At 36.9% G+C, this 20,573-nt stretch overlaps 1 protein-coding gene across 5 annotated transcripts; it reads left to right on the forward strand.

Annotated features, from left to right (window-relative positions):
* The first annotated feature begins 874 nt into the window (after positions 1-874).
* Positions 875-14,190, forward strand: LOC135633651 (LRR receptor-like serine/threonine-protein kinase FEI 1). 5 transcript variants are annotated; one of them, XM_065143386.1, is made up of 15 exons: positions 875-1,014; positions 2,905-3,065; positions 3,143-3,278; positions 4,046-4,117; positions 4,206-4,277; positions 5,916-5,987; positions 6,518-6,589; positions 6,673-6,744; positions 7,213-7,310; positions 8,808-8,972; positions 9,077-9,409; positions 10,299-10,544; positions 11,368-11,501; positions 12,296-12,378; positions 12,535-13,772. In XM_065143386.1, exons 2-15 carry the CDS (start codon positions 2,975-2,977, stop codon positions 12,689-12,691), a joined length of 1,803 nt encoding a protein of 600 aa, XP_064999458.1. In that variant the 5' UTR covers positions 875-1,014; positions 2,905-2,974; the 3' UTR covers positions 12,692-13,772. The 5 variants fall into 5 exon arrangements, with proteins under 5 accessions (XP_064999458.1, XP_064999456.1, XP_064999457.1 ...); XM_065143384.1 differs by having other exon boundaries at positions 884-1,477; XM_065143385.1 differs by having other exon boundaries at positions 884-1,358.
* Positions 14,191-20,573: the final 6,383 nt, after the last annotated feature.

Raw genomic sequence — 20,573 nt, forward strand, 5'->3', positions numbered from 1 at the left:
AAGATTAGTTTCTACGGTCTGATGATTATGATTTTTGAGGATCATCTATGATCAAAAGGGTTCACCTAAAGTACTGATTTGATACCAGTCCAGAATCTATACATTTGTGCAAGAGCTGATGTAGCATCAAAACAAAATTGATGTGAAAACGTCAATCTCAAGTGCCTGGTTTGGACATTTCAGCACCATGAAGGAAACTTTACAGCTCTGATCATGGACAAATTTGGCACTGTTCATTAAAAAAAAAAGACAAGAAAAAGAAAGAAAACTCTTTTTTATTTTGTTGTCTTTTTTCTATATAAGTTGCTCCTTTGTATCAACTCGATGCATTATTGTCGACATGACAAAAGATCAAATAATTGTCTACTAAAATCAAAGATGCGTGCGTTCACACAACATCACCAAGATGTTCATGGGAAAAAACTATATATAGATTAGATATATACTACCTTTTTAATTAGAGAATATTATATAATGTGGGAGATGGTGTCCACCCACGGCCATATTCCACTACACCTACCACCACGGACATCTCGCACGTACCCAGCGTAGTCTTCATCGCATTTCGTATTTTATGTTCTCGTTTTCCTCCTCATCTTTACCTTGAAATTATTATTATTATCGTTGAGCTAAACGGACGGTCGGATGGACTGCTCGCATAAAGAAATCAACGTACGGGAACATATCCGCCGTCTGCTTCCTTTATTCCACCACACCTCGTGTTGTGGCAAAACCACAAAACCATCACAGTCACACCTTCTCTCTCTCACAGTCCCTCTGTCTCTCCCTCGCCCCCTCCCCTAGCCGACATAGGCGATCTCCCGGCGTCAGCATCTCCTCCCGCAGCTCCGGCCCGATCGTCACCTCTTCCCCGCCCCGATCGCCGGCGGGGAGGGACCGATTTGTCTTCTTTCCGCCGGTTCGTCAAGATTTCCGGCGGATCTCCGCGTGGCCAGCCGCATCCCGCTTTCCAGCTCTTCCGAGCTCTGGTTTTCCAGCTGCCGGTGGAATTAGGTCTTCGGACTAGTGAGCATTTCTTGATTTCGTGGTTCTCTTGGTTCTTGGTATTCGTTGTTTGCGATGAGAAGCAAAGATTTCGTTTGAGCAGAGATCTTCTCTTGCTTCGTCTTTTGGAGAAAGTTAGGAACAAGAAATTACTTTTCCCCCAACTATATTAACATCCTTCTCATGAAATATGCGAATTTAAGATGCCTCTGATGGTCGAAGACATTAAGTATGTTGGCAAAGACTTAATAAAATTTTTTCAGTTATGACACTCCACCATGCCTTGAAGAAGTGATTCCGACTGCACGCATGTCGAGATCTTTGAATGCCAACAAACTACTGGAGTGTCGGCGGTGTGTCTATTAATCACTGGTCTTTCAGTTTAAACCCTTAGGTTTGATTCACCAAGTTTGAATGCTAATGGAGGGGGGTTGTTATCTATTATGATGATTACGTTATGCAAGTTGTGCATGTAAGTTTCATGACTTTTGTATGCCATATTTGTAAATTTCATTCATGCATTTCATTTGTTTCTCATATTGTTCTCCAAGATATGAGCCGTTTTTGAAATGATCAGAACCAATATTTTTTATGAAGCATTATCATTGGTGGCAAACTTAAAGGGTTGTACTGGATTGTGGATATGTAAATTAGTCCTACAATAGAGTTGATGAAAAGTTAAAACGAAATAGTGAGTATGTAAATTAGTTATTGTTGATGTAATAAAATATATATGGTATATTAGTCACACTGTTAGGATAATAGGTAGTATGTTCAGTGAGTCTTTATTTTTCAACTGTTGGTTTACACAAAGATTCAATTTTATGTATGTATCCTTTTATTATTGGTAATGGACATATTACTAGCATATGTAGGATAAACCTCCATGGCATTTGTTGTTTGCCGATGATATTATTGTACCCGATGAGTCTAATTGGAATTAGCTTTGAACATGATTAACAAAGATAAAAAAAATGATATTTTTAAACTAAGTATAACTAAGACCTATATGAAACCCAATTTCAGTAATGCCACTAGAAAATTTGAGGGTTTTGTAATGATGGGTGGACAAAACATTCCTGCAAATGAAAGTTTTAGGTATCTTGTATATATTAATAAATAGGAAGGAGAGTCTGGTGAAAACATTATTCACAGAGTAAAAGTGGGTGGTAAAAATCAAAGATATCAGGTGTTTTGTGTGATTATAATATGCTTCTTCGTTAAAAAGTAAAATTTTGTAAGAAAGTTGCAAGGCTAACTATGCTTTATGGATTATGATGTTTATTGGATCATGGACCCAAGTGTTGTTAAATGGTCTGTAAAATCTTATTATCCTTGATCTGATTCTGTGATTTTAATGCTAAGGACCTCATATTGATCCTTAATTTGGGTAGAGTCATGATCCTGACAATGTTCTTAGAGGAGGTAGATGCTGTTTTGCTGCTTGGGTTACCCGTTGGTAACCAATCATTGCACTTGATGTCACCCTTCAATAAAAGAAATTTTTGAACAAATTAGCTTATTAGAGATCCGCAAAGGCATCATCATAAGTGAGAAATTCACAAACCATGCGTTGCCCTAGTGGTTGCTTACTCCCTTCATCCAAAAGGTTCTTGGTTCAAATATATGTTGAAACTGTGTCCAAGTATTTTTGATCCACGTAATTCTATTTGTGGGGAATAATATTTTCATCATTCTCAAAGAAGGTGTCTGAGGAATTTGATTTGTTTCTGTTTGTCCATTCAATAACCAAAAGATATTATAGTGTTTGTTTGCTTGCCCATTAGTCATTTGCTGACAATGCTATTTATGCAAAACATATGTTTTTCTCTTACCTGTTTAGATTTCTTTTATTCTTTCATCTTATTGATGGAAATTTGAACTTTCAATGAAAATTAGGTTCTTGATGGAGCAGATGTGGACCATATAATTGTTTAACATAGTCCCATTATGCTTGACGAGCACTTCAATGAGACAATTTTTCATGAAATGTCAGAGGCTACTCTTTGTTGTGATAGTGCCACTTTTAATGAGTTTAACCAACGCAATAAGTCCAGATGGTATGAGATGATTCTTTAGACTACTAAGTTTTGCTCTATTATTTTATGTATAACTTTTAAGCTGAATTATTTTACAGGTGAGGTGTTGCTTAGCATTAAGACAGCAATTGTTGGTTCAGATGGTGTTTTCCTCAATTGGAGACAAGAAGATCCTGATCCTTGTGGTTGGAGAGGTGTAACATGTGACAGTAGTACTAAGAGAATTATTCATCTGTAAGTATATGTTGGTGGGCTCAGCCGATCTCCCAATGGCTTCCAATCTGATCCTGTGAATACCAACCATTTTCCTTTTGGTTTTGGCAGACTTTTGGCAAATCCCTGTGTCCTAGCTAGGTTTTTTTTTTTGTTGCTCAAGTTAATTTCTGCCAACTTAATGGATTCTGGTCAATCCTGATGATTTCAGTTGATTTCCAGTCATTTAAAAAAAACAAAAAGTTTATTCCATAAATGGTTTTGATGGGTACAAATTTATCCTGTTCCAAAATCCTACAAGTGACCCTGAACCCAACCTTATCCTGTGAACCTTAGCAGTTGTATTTTGTGCCTGTTACTCTGCATCTAAAACCAGTATTGCTCAATAGATACTTCTTATCAACCAGCAACTGGTACCTTACTTCAAAGGGGAGCTTGAACTCTTTGTTGTAGTGTATGTGGGTCAAGATTGTCACTATGCTCTTAAAATATGTAAACTTCACATGCTCAAGTAATCATGATTAGACATCAGATATTTCTATATTTTTTTTCACCTCAAACGGGGTAGTATTTGTCTTGCCATATTTGGATCTCATTTATAGCATGTGAGAGTCATGATGGTAAGCCATCATCTTGCTGCTTCTTGTATTTGGTGTCCAGTATGTTGTATATGGAGTTCACAAAATTCATCAATTGGATAATTTTTGGTCATTAAATCTTTTCTTTTTAGTTTAATGGTCTTGGGATTGTTGTTATGCATAACTAGTTTAATGTGTTATTTGTTTCAGGAGGCTTGCCTACCACAAGTTGATTGGTTCCATATCACCAGAAATAGGAAAGCTAAATTACTTAAAGCTGCTGTCAGTATCATCCAAAGAGAGTCTATTAGTTTCCTCAGTTTCTGTTAAATAGTCATTATTTACTGCTACCTTAACCCTTCTCTTGTAGAGCTCTGCATGGCAACAGCTTATACGGTGTCATCCCTCCAGAACTAGGAAATTGCACAGAGCTACAATATTTGTAAGTTCTTATTTGCTTACTGGATGTACTATTAACTTATATGCATAAACTGCTACTAACTTGTTACTATCAATTATTGTAATTATCATATTATTAATGCATACTTTTTTTCCTTTGAGAAAAAAGCCAACTGTTGTTTTCAATGTTAAGATGTGTTGAGATTGGTATTATTGCACTAGCAATCCTGTATGATCCAGCAATTGTCCAAAACTATTAGTAATGTCATTTGATGGACCAAAAAGGAGTTCAAACATATGGATTTCTAGGTGAATAGTCTGTTATGCAATTGTCATTTTAGAATTTTGTCCAGGGTTTCATTCATGCATAATCTATATCGGGTAGACCGTGTTGTTGTGATTACTACTCTACATTCAACTTGAAGCACTTAGCTAGAGTGTTAAAGAGAACAGAAAGTTAAGATTTTTCATGAGCAACTTTGAGAGTTGGTCGAGTTATTCTGGCTTGTAGTGCTTTCTCTTGAAGTTGCTACATGAATTCTTTCTACTAGGATAGAACACACATATGAGGATTCATTTTGCAAGGAATCTGTATATCATTGCCATCCATGCCATTTCTTCAGTTTATTGGTTTTGATATGTGCCATTTTTCTCGCTTGTCATCCCTTAGACCATCAGCCTAAGTCAAACTGCAATTTGATGATGCTCGTCACTTCATCTGTCAATTTGTCATTGACCCAATTGTCCTGGTTCAGAGAAATGCACTTTGTTTCTTGAGTTTTGTGGCAAATGTACTGCCATTCCTTTTCATATCAAATTTACTTTTGGAAAGTTCATCATTACTTAAGGTTAAATTTCATCTGTTTGATTTCACTTTTTAACACTCAAAACTTTCCTCTCAAAAGGGATCTTTTGAATGGTCTTCTTAATATTGTCATCAGCAGGCATTTCCCATGTTTATGAAATTTACTATAGAATTTGCCTCCAAGTTGAGTTGGCTTCATGAAAGATTTGCAAGAATCATATGATGGGCTGTCAAACTGACAGCACCCATCCAAAAACTCATGATTTTTCTAAAGAAACAATCACATGAGATCAAGATGCTGAAGTCCATGTCCTGGTCACTAATTAATGGAAAGAGGAAGTGCACAATTTTTCAAGAGTTAGAACTCCCCTTCTAACAGAGAGGAAACTGGGAGTGCCTCTAGAAATGTTCCCTGCTGGGGTGCAGAGACATTGAGATGATTGATAAATAGATTGAGATTTTGATTACTGAAATTGTTATTCAATTTCATATATGAAATTGTTATTCAATTCTAAATTTCTAATCATAGCTTTAGACCTGCTTAAAATGTGGATCTTTGCCATTCATGTCACCATCTCACGACAGAGAATAGCCAAGGTTCAAGCCAAAAAGTGCTTAAATAAATTAAATCATCTCCTGAAGTTAAGCTCTATTATCTACCTTTTAAAGATTCTACATAGACTCTTTCTGATGTAGCAACCAATGTGTTTAACAGAGTTTATGACCTTTCCAGTTGTAGGATTGGGTTGACCTACCAGCCCTTTGATCAGATTCATGAACTATTTTATGTTTTAGTTTTTCCTACAGTTGTACTCATTTATCTTATGGTAAAAATATATCACAACTTGGGAACCTCATAGTATCAACTCTTTGCAGATCTTTGCAGGGAAATTATTTGAGTGGAACTATTCCACCAGAGCTTGGTAATCTTTTGGAGTTGCAGATTTTGTAAGTCTGTATTCTTGTTGTTCCACTTGTATTTTAACGGTTATCTACAACTTTTTAACTGTCTGATAGCTAAATATCTTATTTGACTATGATTAACAAACCTCAAGCTATTTCTTCTGGTTTATGCGCCATCCATGTTTATAGAAGGTAAGATAGGTTATTGTGTTTTGGGAGCAGTATTACTGGCATGGTTAAATATCATGGTGCTGTACCACACCAATGCAGGTGCCAGTCGATTACTGATGTTATGTGCCAACATTTATGTTGGGAACATACTCTGTTATGACCTTAAGCTGATTTATGTTTCTCTTGTTGATGTAATATGTTTTGGCTATTTTTGTTATGTCTTGAAATTTCTATACATTTCTAATGTATATGATTTTCTTTGAACGCGGAGTATCATGACTAGGTGATTCTTCTAATTCTAACAGCAAGTTGGCTATGAAATACTTTTCTGTCATCTTCTTGGATGTCAAGAAATTCAGTATTTCTTTGTTGTACTTTACATTTATTTCTGCTTACTCTGTTAGGGATATCTCTAGCAACACTCTGAGCGGAACCATTCCTCAATCTCTTGGTAACCTCACAAAATTAACATTATTGTAAGTGATTTTCTATGTTCATATGCAAATGTTTAGAATGAATTTATTAGTCATCAAAACTGATTTCTGATATCTTTTTGAAGCAATGTATCAATGAACTTTTTGACTGGAAGAATATCATCTGAAGGTGCACTCTTCAAATTTAATGAGGCTTCGTAAGTAGTACATGCTCACTTTTGATGATAGCTAGTCAGGAGTATGAACCTTTAAAAAATTCCTTTTCCACTCTACTGAAGCTTCTCCATCTAATTATTTTGTTGTTTATACTGATTCATTTTAACACGAAAGGTGAATCTAAAGGTTATGTTTATTAACATACTTTGCATTCATGGATTTAAATGTTGTGATGTGCCAATTAACCAACAGTACCAAGCCATTCGAGCTGCTTACATGCAAATACCAATATATTACTTTCTTTTATTATTTTACTACAAAATACTTCAACATATTTGCATACCACACGAATCTGAGAGAACCAACTGCAGGTTTGGTGCTTTAGATTTTATTTCTTGTACTCATTTATAAATTAGCAAGGGCTAGGCTGATCATGAATAAAATAATTAAAAAAATGCTGGTTACTCATGCAAATTGTACTTAATCAGTCTCGTATGAATGACATTCAGCTTTATTGGAAACCGTGGATTGTGTGGAAAGCAAATTGGTGTTGTCTGCAAGGATGAGATTCCATCACCCTCAGGAGGTTCTCAACTATTCTATCCAGGTAGTATGCACTCTCCTTCAGATACACATTGTCTCACAGTATCTGTCACCATTTTCATTAAGAGAAGTCAATTTCTGTTGTCTTCATAACTATGCAAGCAAAACTATCTTAAGCTTTTATTTTCTTGATATTTTGAAAGAAAGGCAATTAGCTTTTTTAAGTTTGTATTTGTCCATATGTGTTTGTTTAGAGAATTATGTTCCTGGGATCATATGATCTCCATATCATCCTTGGGTCTGAATCAGGTAGAATCACAACGCATAGGCCTAAACTTTCATGTTATAAAAACAGATAGGTATTCTACCTAAATGAGATGAGTCAATTTGGATTAGTGGCATGGGATTGGTAAGGGAAGATCTCAGAAAACCTTTCTATTTGAGGAAATGATTCTATGAAAAAATTATCTGAAACAGTAGATAGAGATTGTTGGCTCTTAGTTTGACAAATGATATTGCCATCAATAGAGCTCTGTGTCAGGAAAAAAAATCATATAATCAGCCTCATAGCTGGGGCCTTGGCTTCTTGTTGCTTTTGGATTTAGTTGAAAATATGCAGCTTGAAATTGTTATTTAGAAGTGGTTAACAACCAAATGAGTTTTTATGTTTCTTTAATTCGTCATCAGGGAAAGTGAAATGTTGTTGCTAATATGTATATCAACTCTGTCTTCACTGTTGGCATGCCAGTGACTGTTGGACGATTGAAATATGTAGTGGAGTCCTGAATAAGCAGATTCATACAAGACATTTATGATTTCTTTACATTTTAATTACCATAGTTATGCATGTATAATGTATTACCAATGATTGTGTCCATGTCTGTGAAACAATACTTGCTTTTAAGAAAAGGAGATTTAGAATTTGAAATGCATACAAAGGTAATATTTGTGTGGATCGACCACTTGAGAATGTGTTTGTAACTTTTTATAAAACTATTATTTTATGGAGTCCTCTATACAAATAATAATTATGAGACAGCATCATATTTGTTTTAGTATAACTTGCCATTCATCTACCATTTAAGTTGCATATGCTTACACTTTTTTGAAACCTCCAGATATATTACATTTTCTAGGAATTTAAAAGGATCTGAGTACTATGAGCATATCCAATTTAAGCTCATCTACAATTTCTAATATGATCTGGATCCGAACAACATTCACTTTAGGTTTCTGCAATAAAATGTGCATCTTTAAATAGATTTAGAACTTGTATTTACTTTTCTGAATTTTTATTAACTTGGGGAATATACATCTAAATGAGGACCTTATTGACATATTTTGACTATTATAAAATTTCTGACCATGGCATGTTGTTGTAAAATAATATTACTCTTCGGGGCTTCACAATGTTGGCTTATGCAAGCACTTCCAGGATGACTTATATTTGACTTTAGAGAATGTTGGAAGTCTAAAAACTAAGTAATTACGATTAACATCCTTTGTTTCCTTTAACATTATTCTCACTGTTCATTTATGAGATTGTAATGTACCTGCACAGATAACCTAAAGCACCCGTCAAAGAATTCTGCTAAGCTTGTTACAAGTGCTGTAGCAACAGTAGGAGCTTTGTTGTTGGTGGCACTAATGTGTTTCTGGGGTTGCTTCCTTTATAAGAAGTTTGGTAAAGGTGACATCAGTGGTCCTGCGATGGATGTTAGTGGAGGTACCAATACTTGTTGAGTTGTTGTTACAAGCATATTGACATATTCATTTTGTTATTCTGGAGATAAGTATTGGAGAGTTTTCTGACACAGTATCCTATTTCAGGTGCATCCATAGTAATTTTTCACGGGGACTTGCCCTACTCATCAAAAGATATTCTTAGGAAACTAGAGACCTTAAATGAGGAAAACATCATCGGTTCTGGGGGCTTTGGAACTGTATACAAGCTTGCCATGGATGATGGAAATGTTTTCGCATTGAAAAGAATAATGAAGACAAATGAAGTCCTGGATCGGTTCTTTGACAGAGAACTTGAAATTTTGGGGAGCATTAAACATCGGTATTTGGTTAATCTTCGAGGATATTGCAATTCACCTTCCTCTAAGTTGTTAATCTATGATTTCTTACCTGGTGGAAGCTTGGATGAAGTATTACATGGTTAGTTCTGCACTCGCTGTCAATTTGAACTTGGTTTCTTTTAGTGTTATTCTGCTCCACATGTTTGTTATGATTATTAATTCCTTTTTCTAGTATAATTTGGCATTGAAAACTTAGTAGAATTTCATTGAGCAGGCCACTCCTTTGCTTCTTGTATTGAGCACTTAGTTTTTATTTTCATTTTTTAACTATTGTCTTTGTTTACAGCTTGAAATGGTTTGTGAATTCAAACTTTTAAATACTAGTCATATTACTCATACTGAAATCTTATCAGAGTAGTATGTATAGTTCTTCACCGGTGCAGTATGCCTCACTATAAAAGAAAGGAAACTAAATGTTCAATATATGGGCATCATTCATATGATAGGCACACCAGTACACCAATACCATGTGAATCATTTAAAGGCACAACGGAATACAATTAAAAATTTTTTAAGCGATACCAGGTGGCATAAGTCAGTATACCCATATATTCTTGGACTACCAGTTTGATCACTTGCTGAAACTAGTGTGTGTGACCAAGATTAAAATCCTTGATCAATTTTTTTGTGGATTTTATTTGTTTCTGTCAGTATGTAGTTTATACACTCAATTTCATCATTTTCATCTACCAGTTAAACCTGGTTTGCACCTTGGTAAGAACATCTGTGGATTTTATTTGCTTCTGCAAGTCTGTAGTTAAACACTCAGTTTCATCCCTTTTTATCGGCTTAGTACATTCTTTTGAGTTAGACTCACGTTAATAGTATGCCCCTATCTTTTCAATGAATTCAGTATTACTTGCAGGTTCATATTATTAGGCGTCCTATCTATGTGATGAGGTGGTCCTGGTCATTTATACAAGTCATATTGACATAACAATTTGATATTTATAATTGTAATTGAACAGAAAGAGCAGAACAATTGGACTGGGATGCACGCCTTAATATCATCCTGGGCGCTGCAAAAGGACTTGCATACTTGCATCATGATTGTTCACCTCGAATAATACATCGTGACATCAAGTCCAGCAACATATTACTTGATGGGAATCTTGAAGCTCGTGTATCTGATTTTGGACTTGCAAAATTGTTGGAGGATGAAGAGTCACATATAACCACAATAGTTGCTGGAACCTTTGGTTATCTTGCTCCAGGTACATCACACAATACACATTAGATAAATCTGTTTTCTTGTTGATGAATTTTATGCTCTCGTATCAAATTCTATAAAGCTTCTAGGATTTCAATTTGCTTGAACAAGCACAGATCTTTACTTGGTAGTGTAACTGTAAACCATACTGGACGTTGGTCATGGTTATCTACGACTTAATGATGCGTCTATATATTTCTTCATCTGTGACTTAATGATGCATCAATATTTCTTCATTTTCTTTTAGATATGGATACATTACTCTGGTGGCAATATATTTCAAGATGGAACTATACATTTTTTTGTTATTTAAAAAGTTGTTAAACTATTCTTGGGGATTTAATTCTTTTTCTACTCCAATAGGTGGCTTATTCCAACGACTAATTGCTTAGGTGGCAAGCACCAGTAATTGAACAGTTGGTGTTTGTTTCTTGCAACAAGCCAGTCATCTTTACCTAACTGAGTATTTACGAATGTGATTATGGGGAAACTTAATAGCTAATACCACAGTTATTTCTTCATGCTATCCAGCATTCTGCTTCTCTTTCCATAAGTATTTTCATCATACTTGGCTAATAACTGCAGTTGTTATTTAGTTTTTTTAATAAAACACCACAACTCAGAATCATATTCGTCTGACTTTAATTGCAATTTATACCTGGCATGTCTTTGTCATAGCTTAAGTTAGTTTCACCAATTTTCTGGTTGTGTATTGGCATCGAAGCATTGCTTGCTGCTCTTCTATTTTCTCAAACAATTTGACCATCTGAACAGTGCAACTTTTTTTACTTCTTCTAAGAATTGAACTATTACTGTTCTGTTTGTAGAGTACATGCAGAGTGGTAGGGCTACAGAAAAAACTGATGTGTACAGTTTTGGTGTCTTGGTGCTTGAAGTATTGAGTGGAAAACGGCCAACTGATTCATCATTCATTGAGAAAGGTTTGAATATAGTTGGATGGGTAAGTTTTTATCATCTGCCTTAATTATTTTCTTTCTCTGACATGATCCATATGTACTGATCTGTGAAATTATTGTTTGGTTTGCTTTGAAGAAATTTGTTTTTTCTTAATTGTTTATCGTCTTTGATTTTAAATTAGATATATAGTTATCTACTATCATATGCCATTTGTATTAAGCTTCAATTAAATATTAATGAAATTCAAATGGGCTTCATAATTAAAGGTTATTGCTATCTTACATCCATGAAGTATGTTGCTAAAGCTATCTTACATCCATGGTGCAGTGGAACTCAAATCTAATATGGTTGTAGTATAGATTAGGGTGGTTATTTTCCTAGTTAGAGTTGTATACTGAGAGTTAGTCTTTTAAAATGGAGATATTATGGGGATGGGAGACCATCTATTTCAGTTTCTGTTTTTCTTAAGAAAAAGGCCTGTACTTATGGTTGAAAATGAGATAAGGGAAAGTCCACTTCTATGACTAACTCTAGTTATTGTGTTGCTGACTGGTGCATTTGATCTATCAAAGTCTGGTATCTACTAATTTCTTCTGACTTTATATTTGCATTAAAATTTCTCTTAAGAACCATCAAGATATAGGCATGGTCTTAATGGAGGATCTAAAATTTACTACATGTAGAAGATCAAGAGGAGTCTAAATGGATCAAATCAGGCTTAAGGATCTTGCACAATGCAGTTTGTCAGAATCCTCTATGTCTTATTTTGACTGGGTTACTGTATGCATCCATTATCAGACTGTTCATATTAACCTTTGCTTAACCTTATTCGGGCAGATATTTCATTGGACCTGTTGTGGATCCACTATGGCACCTTGTCAATTTTTGCATCACTTGCTTATAACAAGACTTGATTCCGGGTACTTAATCTTCTAATTACTATGCTGTTGATGGAAGATTATTAAATTTCTTTGGATATGGAATAACCGAGCCTTTATACCAACTACTTGGTGTTGGTTATATAATGACATATGGAGTCTGAAAATAAAATTCTTTGATGATTCTTGGTTTGTCAGATTAGCATGTCTATGCTGGGTTTTGCATGGAGCTCGTTCTCTTTTTGCTGGGGCTTTCCTGAGCTGGAAGTTATCTTTAGATTGGAGTTTTTCTCTTTGCTCTATCAGTTGTCTGAGTTCAAGTGAACAGGGTGATTTTTTTTGTGCTCAGCTTTAGGAGGATCAAACACCCATGTTCAGACTTGGGCTCTGAGATCAGTCTGCTTTGGTTTCAGAGAAGGGGGAGTCGGGGATGTGCAGATTGAGGAGAGATCTAGAGTCGCAGCCTAGTGGGATCGGGTAGTTAAGTTATATTTAATGGATTCATAGTCGCCCATTATTCTTCTCCAAATGCAATTTCCCAGATCATGGTGCTACAATGCTACTTTGTTAGTGAGAGATGTAATGGGGGCATATTGCAAGTACTCCATTTTTATTTCCTTTTTTGTCCATCCTGGCATATGGTCAGGGTTGTTGAGTTCACGGGGAAATGGTGATGATGCTGGAATCTGAATGAAGAGAGGGATCCTACTGCAGAAACAAACCATACTCTTTCATCTATTTGGGGTAAAAAACACTAGTGTTTATATCTATTGGATCTGAGGGTTGGATCTCCAACATTCTATGAAATTACACAGCTGAGATTAGCTGATACATAAGTTGATCGAATAACTCAGTCTTAATGAGCTGAGCCTGAGCTAATTGGGTTTTGTTTGGGCTTTTGGCTCGTTAAGCTGCTCAGGAGCGCTGAACTGTTGGTATGTGTTTTATTTGCTTTGAAGACGAGCTATGCTCGAGCTGCTCGAGCCTGGGGGCTGAGCTTAAGTTGTTCATGAGCAACAAGTCCTAATCACATCTCTTGCTGAGGGCTAGTTGTAATATATGCAGTAACCTATTCAGGTATACTCTAGGGGTTTGTTCTTGCTTATTCCTGGATCAAGTAATGGCATGATGATTTCCTACACGATCTTTTGTAGCCAATTTTAAGCCTGTAAACATTATTTAAGAGCATGCCAATTGTGGAGGCTTTCTCATTGACCTTTTTTTGTATAACCACAATCACAAATTCCAGGTAGGAATGGGTCTTTCTAACTTCTCATGCGCAAGCTTTACATTTGGAAAATATGCACTGGGGAAATTACATATCAAACTGATTTTATAAGTGAACGAACCTATATTTGGTAAGAAATGACTTATACATCATTCTCATTTTCTGTTTCAGCTGAATTTTTTGATTGTGGAGAATCGCCAAAGAGAAATTATAGACCCTTTGTGCGAGGGAGTGCAGAGGGAAAGCCTAGATGCTTTGCTTTCAGTTGCCATTCAATGTGTGTCATCTTCTCCGGAGGACAGGCCGACAATGCACAGAGTGGTGCAAATGCTGGAATCTGAGGTGATGACACCATGCCCTAGCGATTTCTACGACTCGAACTCGGATTGAGCTGCATTACGCTTGCTGTCTGTTAACTCCTGTTTCTTGTGAAAATGAAGTTGATACAGCCGCGTCGTTAACACATTTTCACAATTCATTCATTCTTTCCACTGCAGTTCATGTAAATGATTGTCTGTCCCTTCTGCAAATTAGCGAGAGTCCTGTTTTTGTCAGAAGAGAATTTATCTTCAGATGGTGCTATCTTTAATAATTCAGTAATAGGAAATGACTAGTTCGAAACACCAGACCGCATGAATTTTTCTGCAAAACTGGATTCATTATCATGCTTTTATCGTTCGAGTGATTTTGTTTTCTCCTCATATCATTGAATGTGGACAAGGGAGATTGTTCTTCATGAGGTTTTTGTCGGGTCATCTTATGAACAAGCAGTGGAAAGTGTGTTGTATCATAAACTTCTCTCACTGGTTTCTTTACCTTTTGCATTTATTGAAAGCCTTGTTCTGTATTTATTTTAGTTTATATGTTTTCCAGGGACTATGTCGTGATTTTTGTTGGTATCGAAAGCTTCATCTGTAAGTACAGAATAGAATGATGAAAGATCACTGTTGACTAACTAGGATTATATACATAATATTTGAGAGATGAAATTGCAGATCTGTTCATTGGCTTCTATCACGGGATGCTTGCAAAAAGGACTGTTCTGCGATCTCGAGTTGTAGCTTTCGATGGATTATAAGTGCTAATTTCCTATTGGCAAACAGTGAATCCGACATAATTCCCTTTGATGATCGAGTCAGTCGGCAATTTGGAGTTTCATTCTATTATTAGGTGTAGCCGGAGAAGGATTCGGACCTTTAAGTGTACCTGTCGCGTTGCAACCGCTCTTCACTTTACGGTTTGGATGAGCGAGCGAAAAAAGTCTTAGCGACCTTACCGTCCGGCAGGCTTCGATCGATCTCTCGGTCCATTTCTATGAGAACGAAGACGAATCGACACAAACAATTTGGATTCAGTGTGTGTGACGGTAAGAAACCCTACTTTTTTGTTAAGCTGATATAATATATTTGGGCATTCTACTTTCTTTCTTTGCGCAGATTTCTTGGTACAACCTATTCACCAGCGAGTCCAGGCCTAGCTTGTAGGAGGAGCCTGCAAACCATGGGGTCTATGGTAGCATTAGAGGGAGAAAGAGATTTGGAGGACCTCAGGGAAGGGATGAACTAACTCATAGGAAAGGATGCAACAGGAAACCAGTGCCTTTGTGTTAAAAGGCACACCACATGCTTGCGCATATGCTGCTTGGGGGTGGATGGGATTGCACTAGGTTGCTTCTCTTCTTATATGTGGCAATCCAAGAGCTGGCTGAGATCATGGTTGAGGGACATTGGTCGTCTGCCTTGTTCGGCTATGGACATGCCTTTTTCTAATAGTTTGACTGAGTTCCCCCTTTGATTGCGGAGAGGCATGCAGCGTTCTGCAGCCTTTTTACTGTGCCTGAACTGGTGGGACTTGAGTTAAACTTCTGCGACTAAGCACAGAAAGGCCATTAATTTTAAACCCTACATGTTATAGATCTTAAGCACCAACTGATGTTATTTTGCTTGCACTAGCCACTAGGCACCTCAAGAGATGGAGGTACCTTTTGGATATAATTCCACTCTTGAAACAAGGACAGGAGTAGGTAGATTTCTTCTTTACAGCCTAGCAACAATTAGATGTGTTGCTTTAGATATTTCCTCAGTTGCTGCATGTGGTTTGGTTGTAGTGTAAGCTGTTTGATTTGCTCAAGTTACAAGAGATGCTAGAGAATGTATAATTTAATGATAATATATAGTATGTATGATGCACAGATTCTAACTAATATTCCAGGTGTTATGGATGAGACTATGATCAGGTCAGTCACAGAGTAAGCTGTTTTTGGCGCATTGAATAGGAGTATGAACTTCAAAAAGATACCTGATAGCTATCATCTGAATCTTGACCAAGACAAAAAGAGCTCCACTTTGTCCTGCAATGATTCTTAGTTTGTTTTTTAACTTTTTTTATTAACAAGTAGTTGTTTCTCTTACAGATCTTCTTATGATTTGTGCATATGTTGTCCGTTTACCACATCATTTAATTTTGGCCATGAAACTCAAATACTCAAAGCCAGAATATATACTCTTACTACTGCCCTCAATGATTTTGCTTCTTTAGCAACTGATCCAACCATGAAATTTTGGTGGCTTTATATTTTTTTCCCTAAATTTCAATTTTATTCTCAAATCATTTACTCTTATGGTTCAATTAGCTTTGTCCAATGTTTATAATGAACCACCTTGAGTTATTTGTGGACATCTTTGTTCATACTAATCATGAACCAAAACCTATTAGTGCTGAACATGTATGATTGCTGTATCATTTTTTGGCGATGGTATCTTAGCAGCTGTTGAGGATAGTCTCTGATGCAAAACCAAACTTACTAATTTTGTCATAACTAGATGAGAAACAAAAATCTTCAGGTTCTGCCACTTCACCTCTTTTTCAGGGAACTGAAATCACATGAACTCAGTTCACTCCATCATGATATTTTTTTTCTTTTCTTGTGTGAAGAGAAAACATTTTGTCATGTGTTTTGTTTACCATAACTGGCATTGTTTCTTGTTTCTTGCAAACATCTTCTTTTCAGTCACATCAGGTCAAAAAAGAGTCAGCTCAATAGGAGTTCAAACATGCATTTCCAGTTCAAAATGGCTGATTCTTAGATTTTCTCTTTATGGATTAAGATTTGGCTGACTGCCTCACATGAAGACGGCATGAGAAATATCAAGTGTTACATTATGTTGCTTCTCTTAGACATTCTTTTTCAATCAGACTATCTTTGTAGTTGATTGTGAATAATCACTTTAAAATAGTAGTCCATGAATTCCTTGCATCACCTTTCTAACTTTAAGGCTTAGACAGCTGAAAAAAGCAATTTGGAGATCTGGAAGAGTAACACTAGTTTCTTCTCGATTTATAGTGCTAATAGATCATGATGAGTTTCTGGCTGATCAAGTGTTACACTAGGTTTTTTTTTTTGTTGAAAGTTGTGTTTCTGCTTAGGTGAATGATGAGTTTAATCATTGTAGGTGATCCCATCAAGAAACTATGATGACAGAGGAAATGGATATATTATGAGATAATCTTGCCAAATATCTTAGTAGAGTTGCTAGTAGGAATTACAACAGAAAATAAAACTTACTTTCTATTTCTTAACCATATAGCCTGGATTAGCCTTTAGAGAAACTATAGCCTGAATCACCCTGAAGGTTTGATATTCTCCTCAGAATAATTACTTGCAGCTCCAGGAAGGCAATATACTCGGCTGTTCTCTGAAGCAGTTCTTCTAATTCAACTTCTTGGCACCCTGGGATGATCTTCTTGAGCTTCTTTAGTTTCCTTGTCACCATAGCTTGAACATGGCTCTTCCCCCTCACTGGAACTGTCCCTCTTATTCTCCTTCTCAGGGAAGTTGAGGGAACTCCCATTGTTGATGACCTATCCATGCAAGAGAAAGTTGGTGAGCCATAGGGAAGTAGGATGGAGTATAAATAGATATGAAATAAGGTGATTTTACTTGGCATTTGGGAACAATTATTAGCCTCCTACCCCATGCAAAGCTTATCAAGTCAAGTCATAGCAGTATTTGGAGCTCACCTAGATCACCAGCTGACAAGATGACATGTAGCAGCAATCAAGAGCATGCGGGCCATGCCTTCTTACTTTTAAATGGCAAGTTTGCCTAATTTATGGACCACCCAGGTAAACTTAGTGGCCAAGTGGGGATGAAAAAAGTACTGACTTTGATATGATACAATGATGCCCTGAGTTTTAGCACCATCTTGACCTTTTTATCAGAGTATAATATTTGTAGAGATCTTTTAGTTTTGAAGTAGCAATTAACAGTGTCAGATCTGAGCTAAAAGCTTATATGACAACCAATAATAGTACCTCATTCTTGTTTGACAACATACTGAGTTACAATGTGTCTCTCGGATGGTTTACAATAATTCTGAATCTTGGCTCTGTAAGTATCAAATGTTGCAAAAGACATTATCTATGTTATTGATACAGCTGGCGATGTATGCCACTGGGAATGAGGTGGTAGCCTTCTCCGGGTTACAAGACAGCAAAATAGATTTGTGGATAGGCATGATACTAAACCTCATGTGAAGCATTGTCTGCATAGCCTTCCTGTTCATGTGCCCATCTATGTCTATTCTATAAGAATGGTTCTCTTGCTCAAACTTGGATTCATGCTGTTTGAAGATTTTCTGCAGCAGACAGACGCAACTCCTTTTCTAACAAGTTTAAGGTTTTCATGTGCATGGAAAGTCTCTCAGAACTTAATGATTGATAGCAAATGAGTACCGTGATAGAAAGGTGAATTGAAGCCATTTGGGAATACTACTTGGTATGTTGTCTATAAACGAAAGTTGATGGAATCCACCTTCAGAATAGTGGAAAAAATAATCAAACTGGATATAAGATCAAAATTTTCTAGGTTGGCTTTGGGTTATATATCTAAATATAACCTGTGTTTTGTTGAACTGCATTAATTGGTTCCTGTCTGCTTTTGGCCATGTTCTAGCTTGTCATGATCATATCTTGTGATGTATTGGGTGAGTAATACTTCAGGTGCATAACATTTGGATCTGGTTGAACCTTTCAGGTCCAAAAAGGGACAGTGGTCATCTTTATCCTCATCAGTCAAGGAGAGGGCACAAGCAAAGTTCATCTGCAACATTTGCTGAATTCACTAGTCACAGATGGGAGGCAAATCCAGCTTCCCTTTCAAGCATTGATGGAGCCTATTCAAGGTTAGTGGGCATGATCATGGGCACCCCTTGAGACATGGAAGATTGCTTTTAGACCTGCTGACAAATCTATTTAGTCAGTCACGGTATCCCTGTGCTTATATTGCTGGAATCATAAAGAATCTAATCCTACAGTATGAAATAAATATCCATCACAAACAAATATATACATAGATCCAGGATATCTTCTTTTAATAATGGCTATTCCTTCATAACAATTGGAATATATAATCCTTGTACGTTCAGTATGGGCTATTCAGCTGATCATTTAATGCACTTAAATTGCTTATATGATATCATTGCTTCCAGAAATGTAGTCAAGATAATGTTGGTATACGTTGAATATGCTAGGAAGCTATAAGTTGAGTTGTGTCAGATAATCTCTTCTGCAACATTCCGAGCTTTGTTTGTGTCTGATGCTGCTGAAACAAATGAAATCAAGTAGAAGTTGACCATTCTGTGTTAACCTGATTCACTAGCATGAGGAATATGAAGAAACTTTCTTCTAGCGTAGCTTTTGAGAGAGAGAGAGAGAGAGAGAGAAGGACATGTAGGCGTTTGGTGAGGATAGGCAATGCCGAGACAAGAGGCATGTGAAAGTCCCCAGCCCCTCATGGGTTGCACCAAGTTCCATGCTCAGTGTCACCCATGCAAGGGAAGAAAACTCCCCTGTGCATGTGGGGCTTCACAAATCGGTGATAGGATGTTTGGATTTGAGCTCATAAGATTGAGCTCTGTGTATGTCGGTGGAAGAGCCAAAAGACTTTGATTTCTTAGCTTAGCAGTTGCAGACAGACCATTCCAACAGCATTATGCCTGCCATCTCCTTTCAAGAGAAACTGAGAGAGTGCTAGGAGACATGGACAATCCATCAAACATCTCCTATTTGAACTTCTTCTTCCCGTAATATGTATGGTGGTACTAAGCACTAATCATCCCCCACCTGTTTGGCTGTTGGTGTACTGCATGTTTACTGTTCCATGTGGGTGCAATACTAGGCTGTTTCAGCCAGCAGCCATGGCATGTCCTGAGAGAAAAAGTCCAAGTCCTAGATGTACATCCAAGGAAGATAAATCAACTAGTAGGGCCATCCCAACACATGGTGTGTGTTCTCCTACATCACATGTGACCACCCTTGATTTTAGCTGCAGGAGTTGTAAGTACACTGATCAGTTTGAGGTGTTTTCAACTCTAGGCTTTTGGACAGTTCAAGAACAGTGTCCCCATCAGATTCATTTCAGCACCTTCGTGTTGATCTAGCAACTCAAAGCCTGCTTTAATCTTTCCTGCTTGGCTGGGGTCTGATTCAGAAGATCACAGTAGATTTACCAAACAAATCTTAGGTTATATTCATGAATTGCTTCACAAGTTCTTCTGGACACTCTTTGGAGGCTACTAATTCTCCTGTTTTTAACATATAGACACCAACTAAAGCTGAATGCAGAGTTCTTCACATGCAAGGATATATCTGTAATCACCTACATGATCGTGAAGACACGATGGTCTTTGCAGGAAAATTGCAACCTGCAATGGGGTCTTCATCAATAAATGGTTGAAGTAAATGCAGCAGCAGCAGCAGCAGGGAGCAAAACGCTTGCAGAGAGCAGAAGTGCTTGCAGCAGCACATGAAGCTATTGCACCAGATGACACAGAAGCCAGCAAGAAGAAGTCACTGAAAGAGTGCGCAGTTGCCTCTGCAGCTGCTTTAGTCGCAGCTTAATGAGCCCAATTTGCAGAAGCTGTGGGGTGCAAAGTGTCAGCATGTCTTCAGCTATTTAAGAAGCTTGCCACAGATGCAAGTAACATCATCAATTAGCTACCACCGCAGC

This window comes from Musa acuminata, chromosome BXJ3-3 (assembly GCF_036884655.1).
Source record: "Musa acuminata AAA Group cultivar baxijiao chromosome BXJ3-3, Cavendish_Baxijiao_AAA, whole genome shotgun sequence".
Taxonomy (NCBI): Eukaryota; Viridiplantae; Streptophyta; class Magnoliopsida; order Zingiberales; family Musaceae; genus Musa; species Musa acuminata.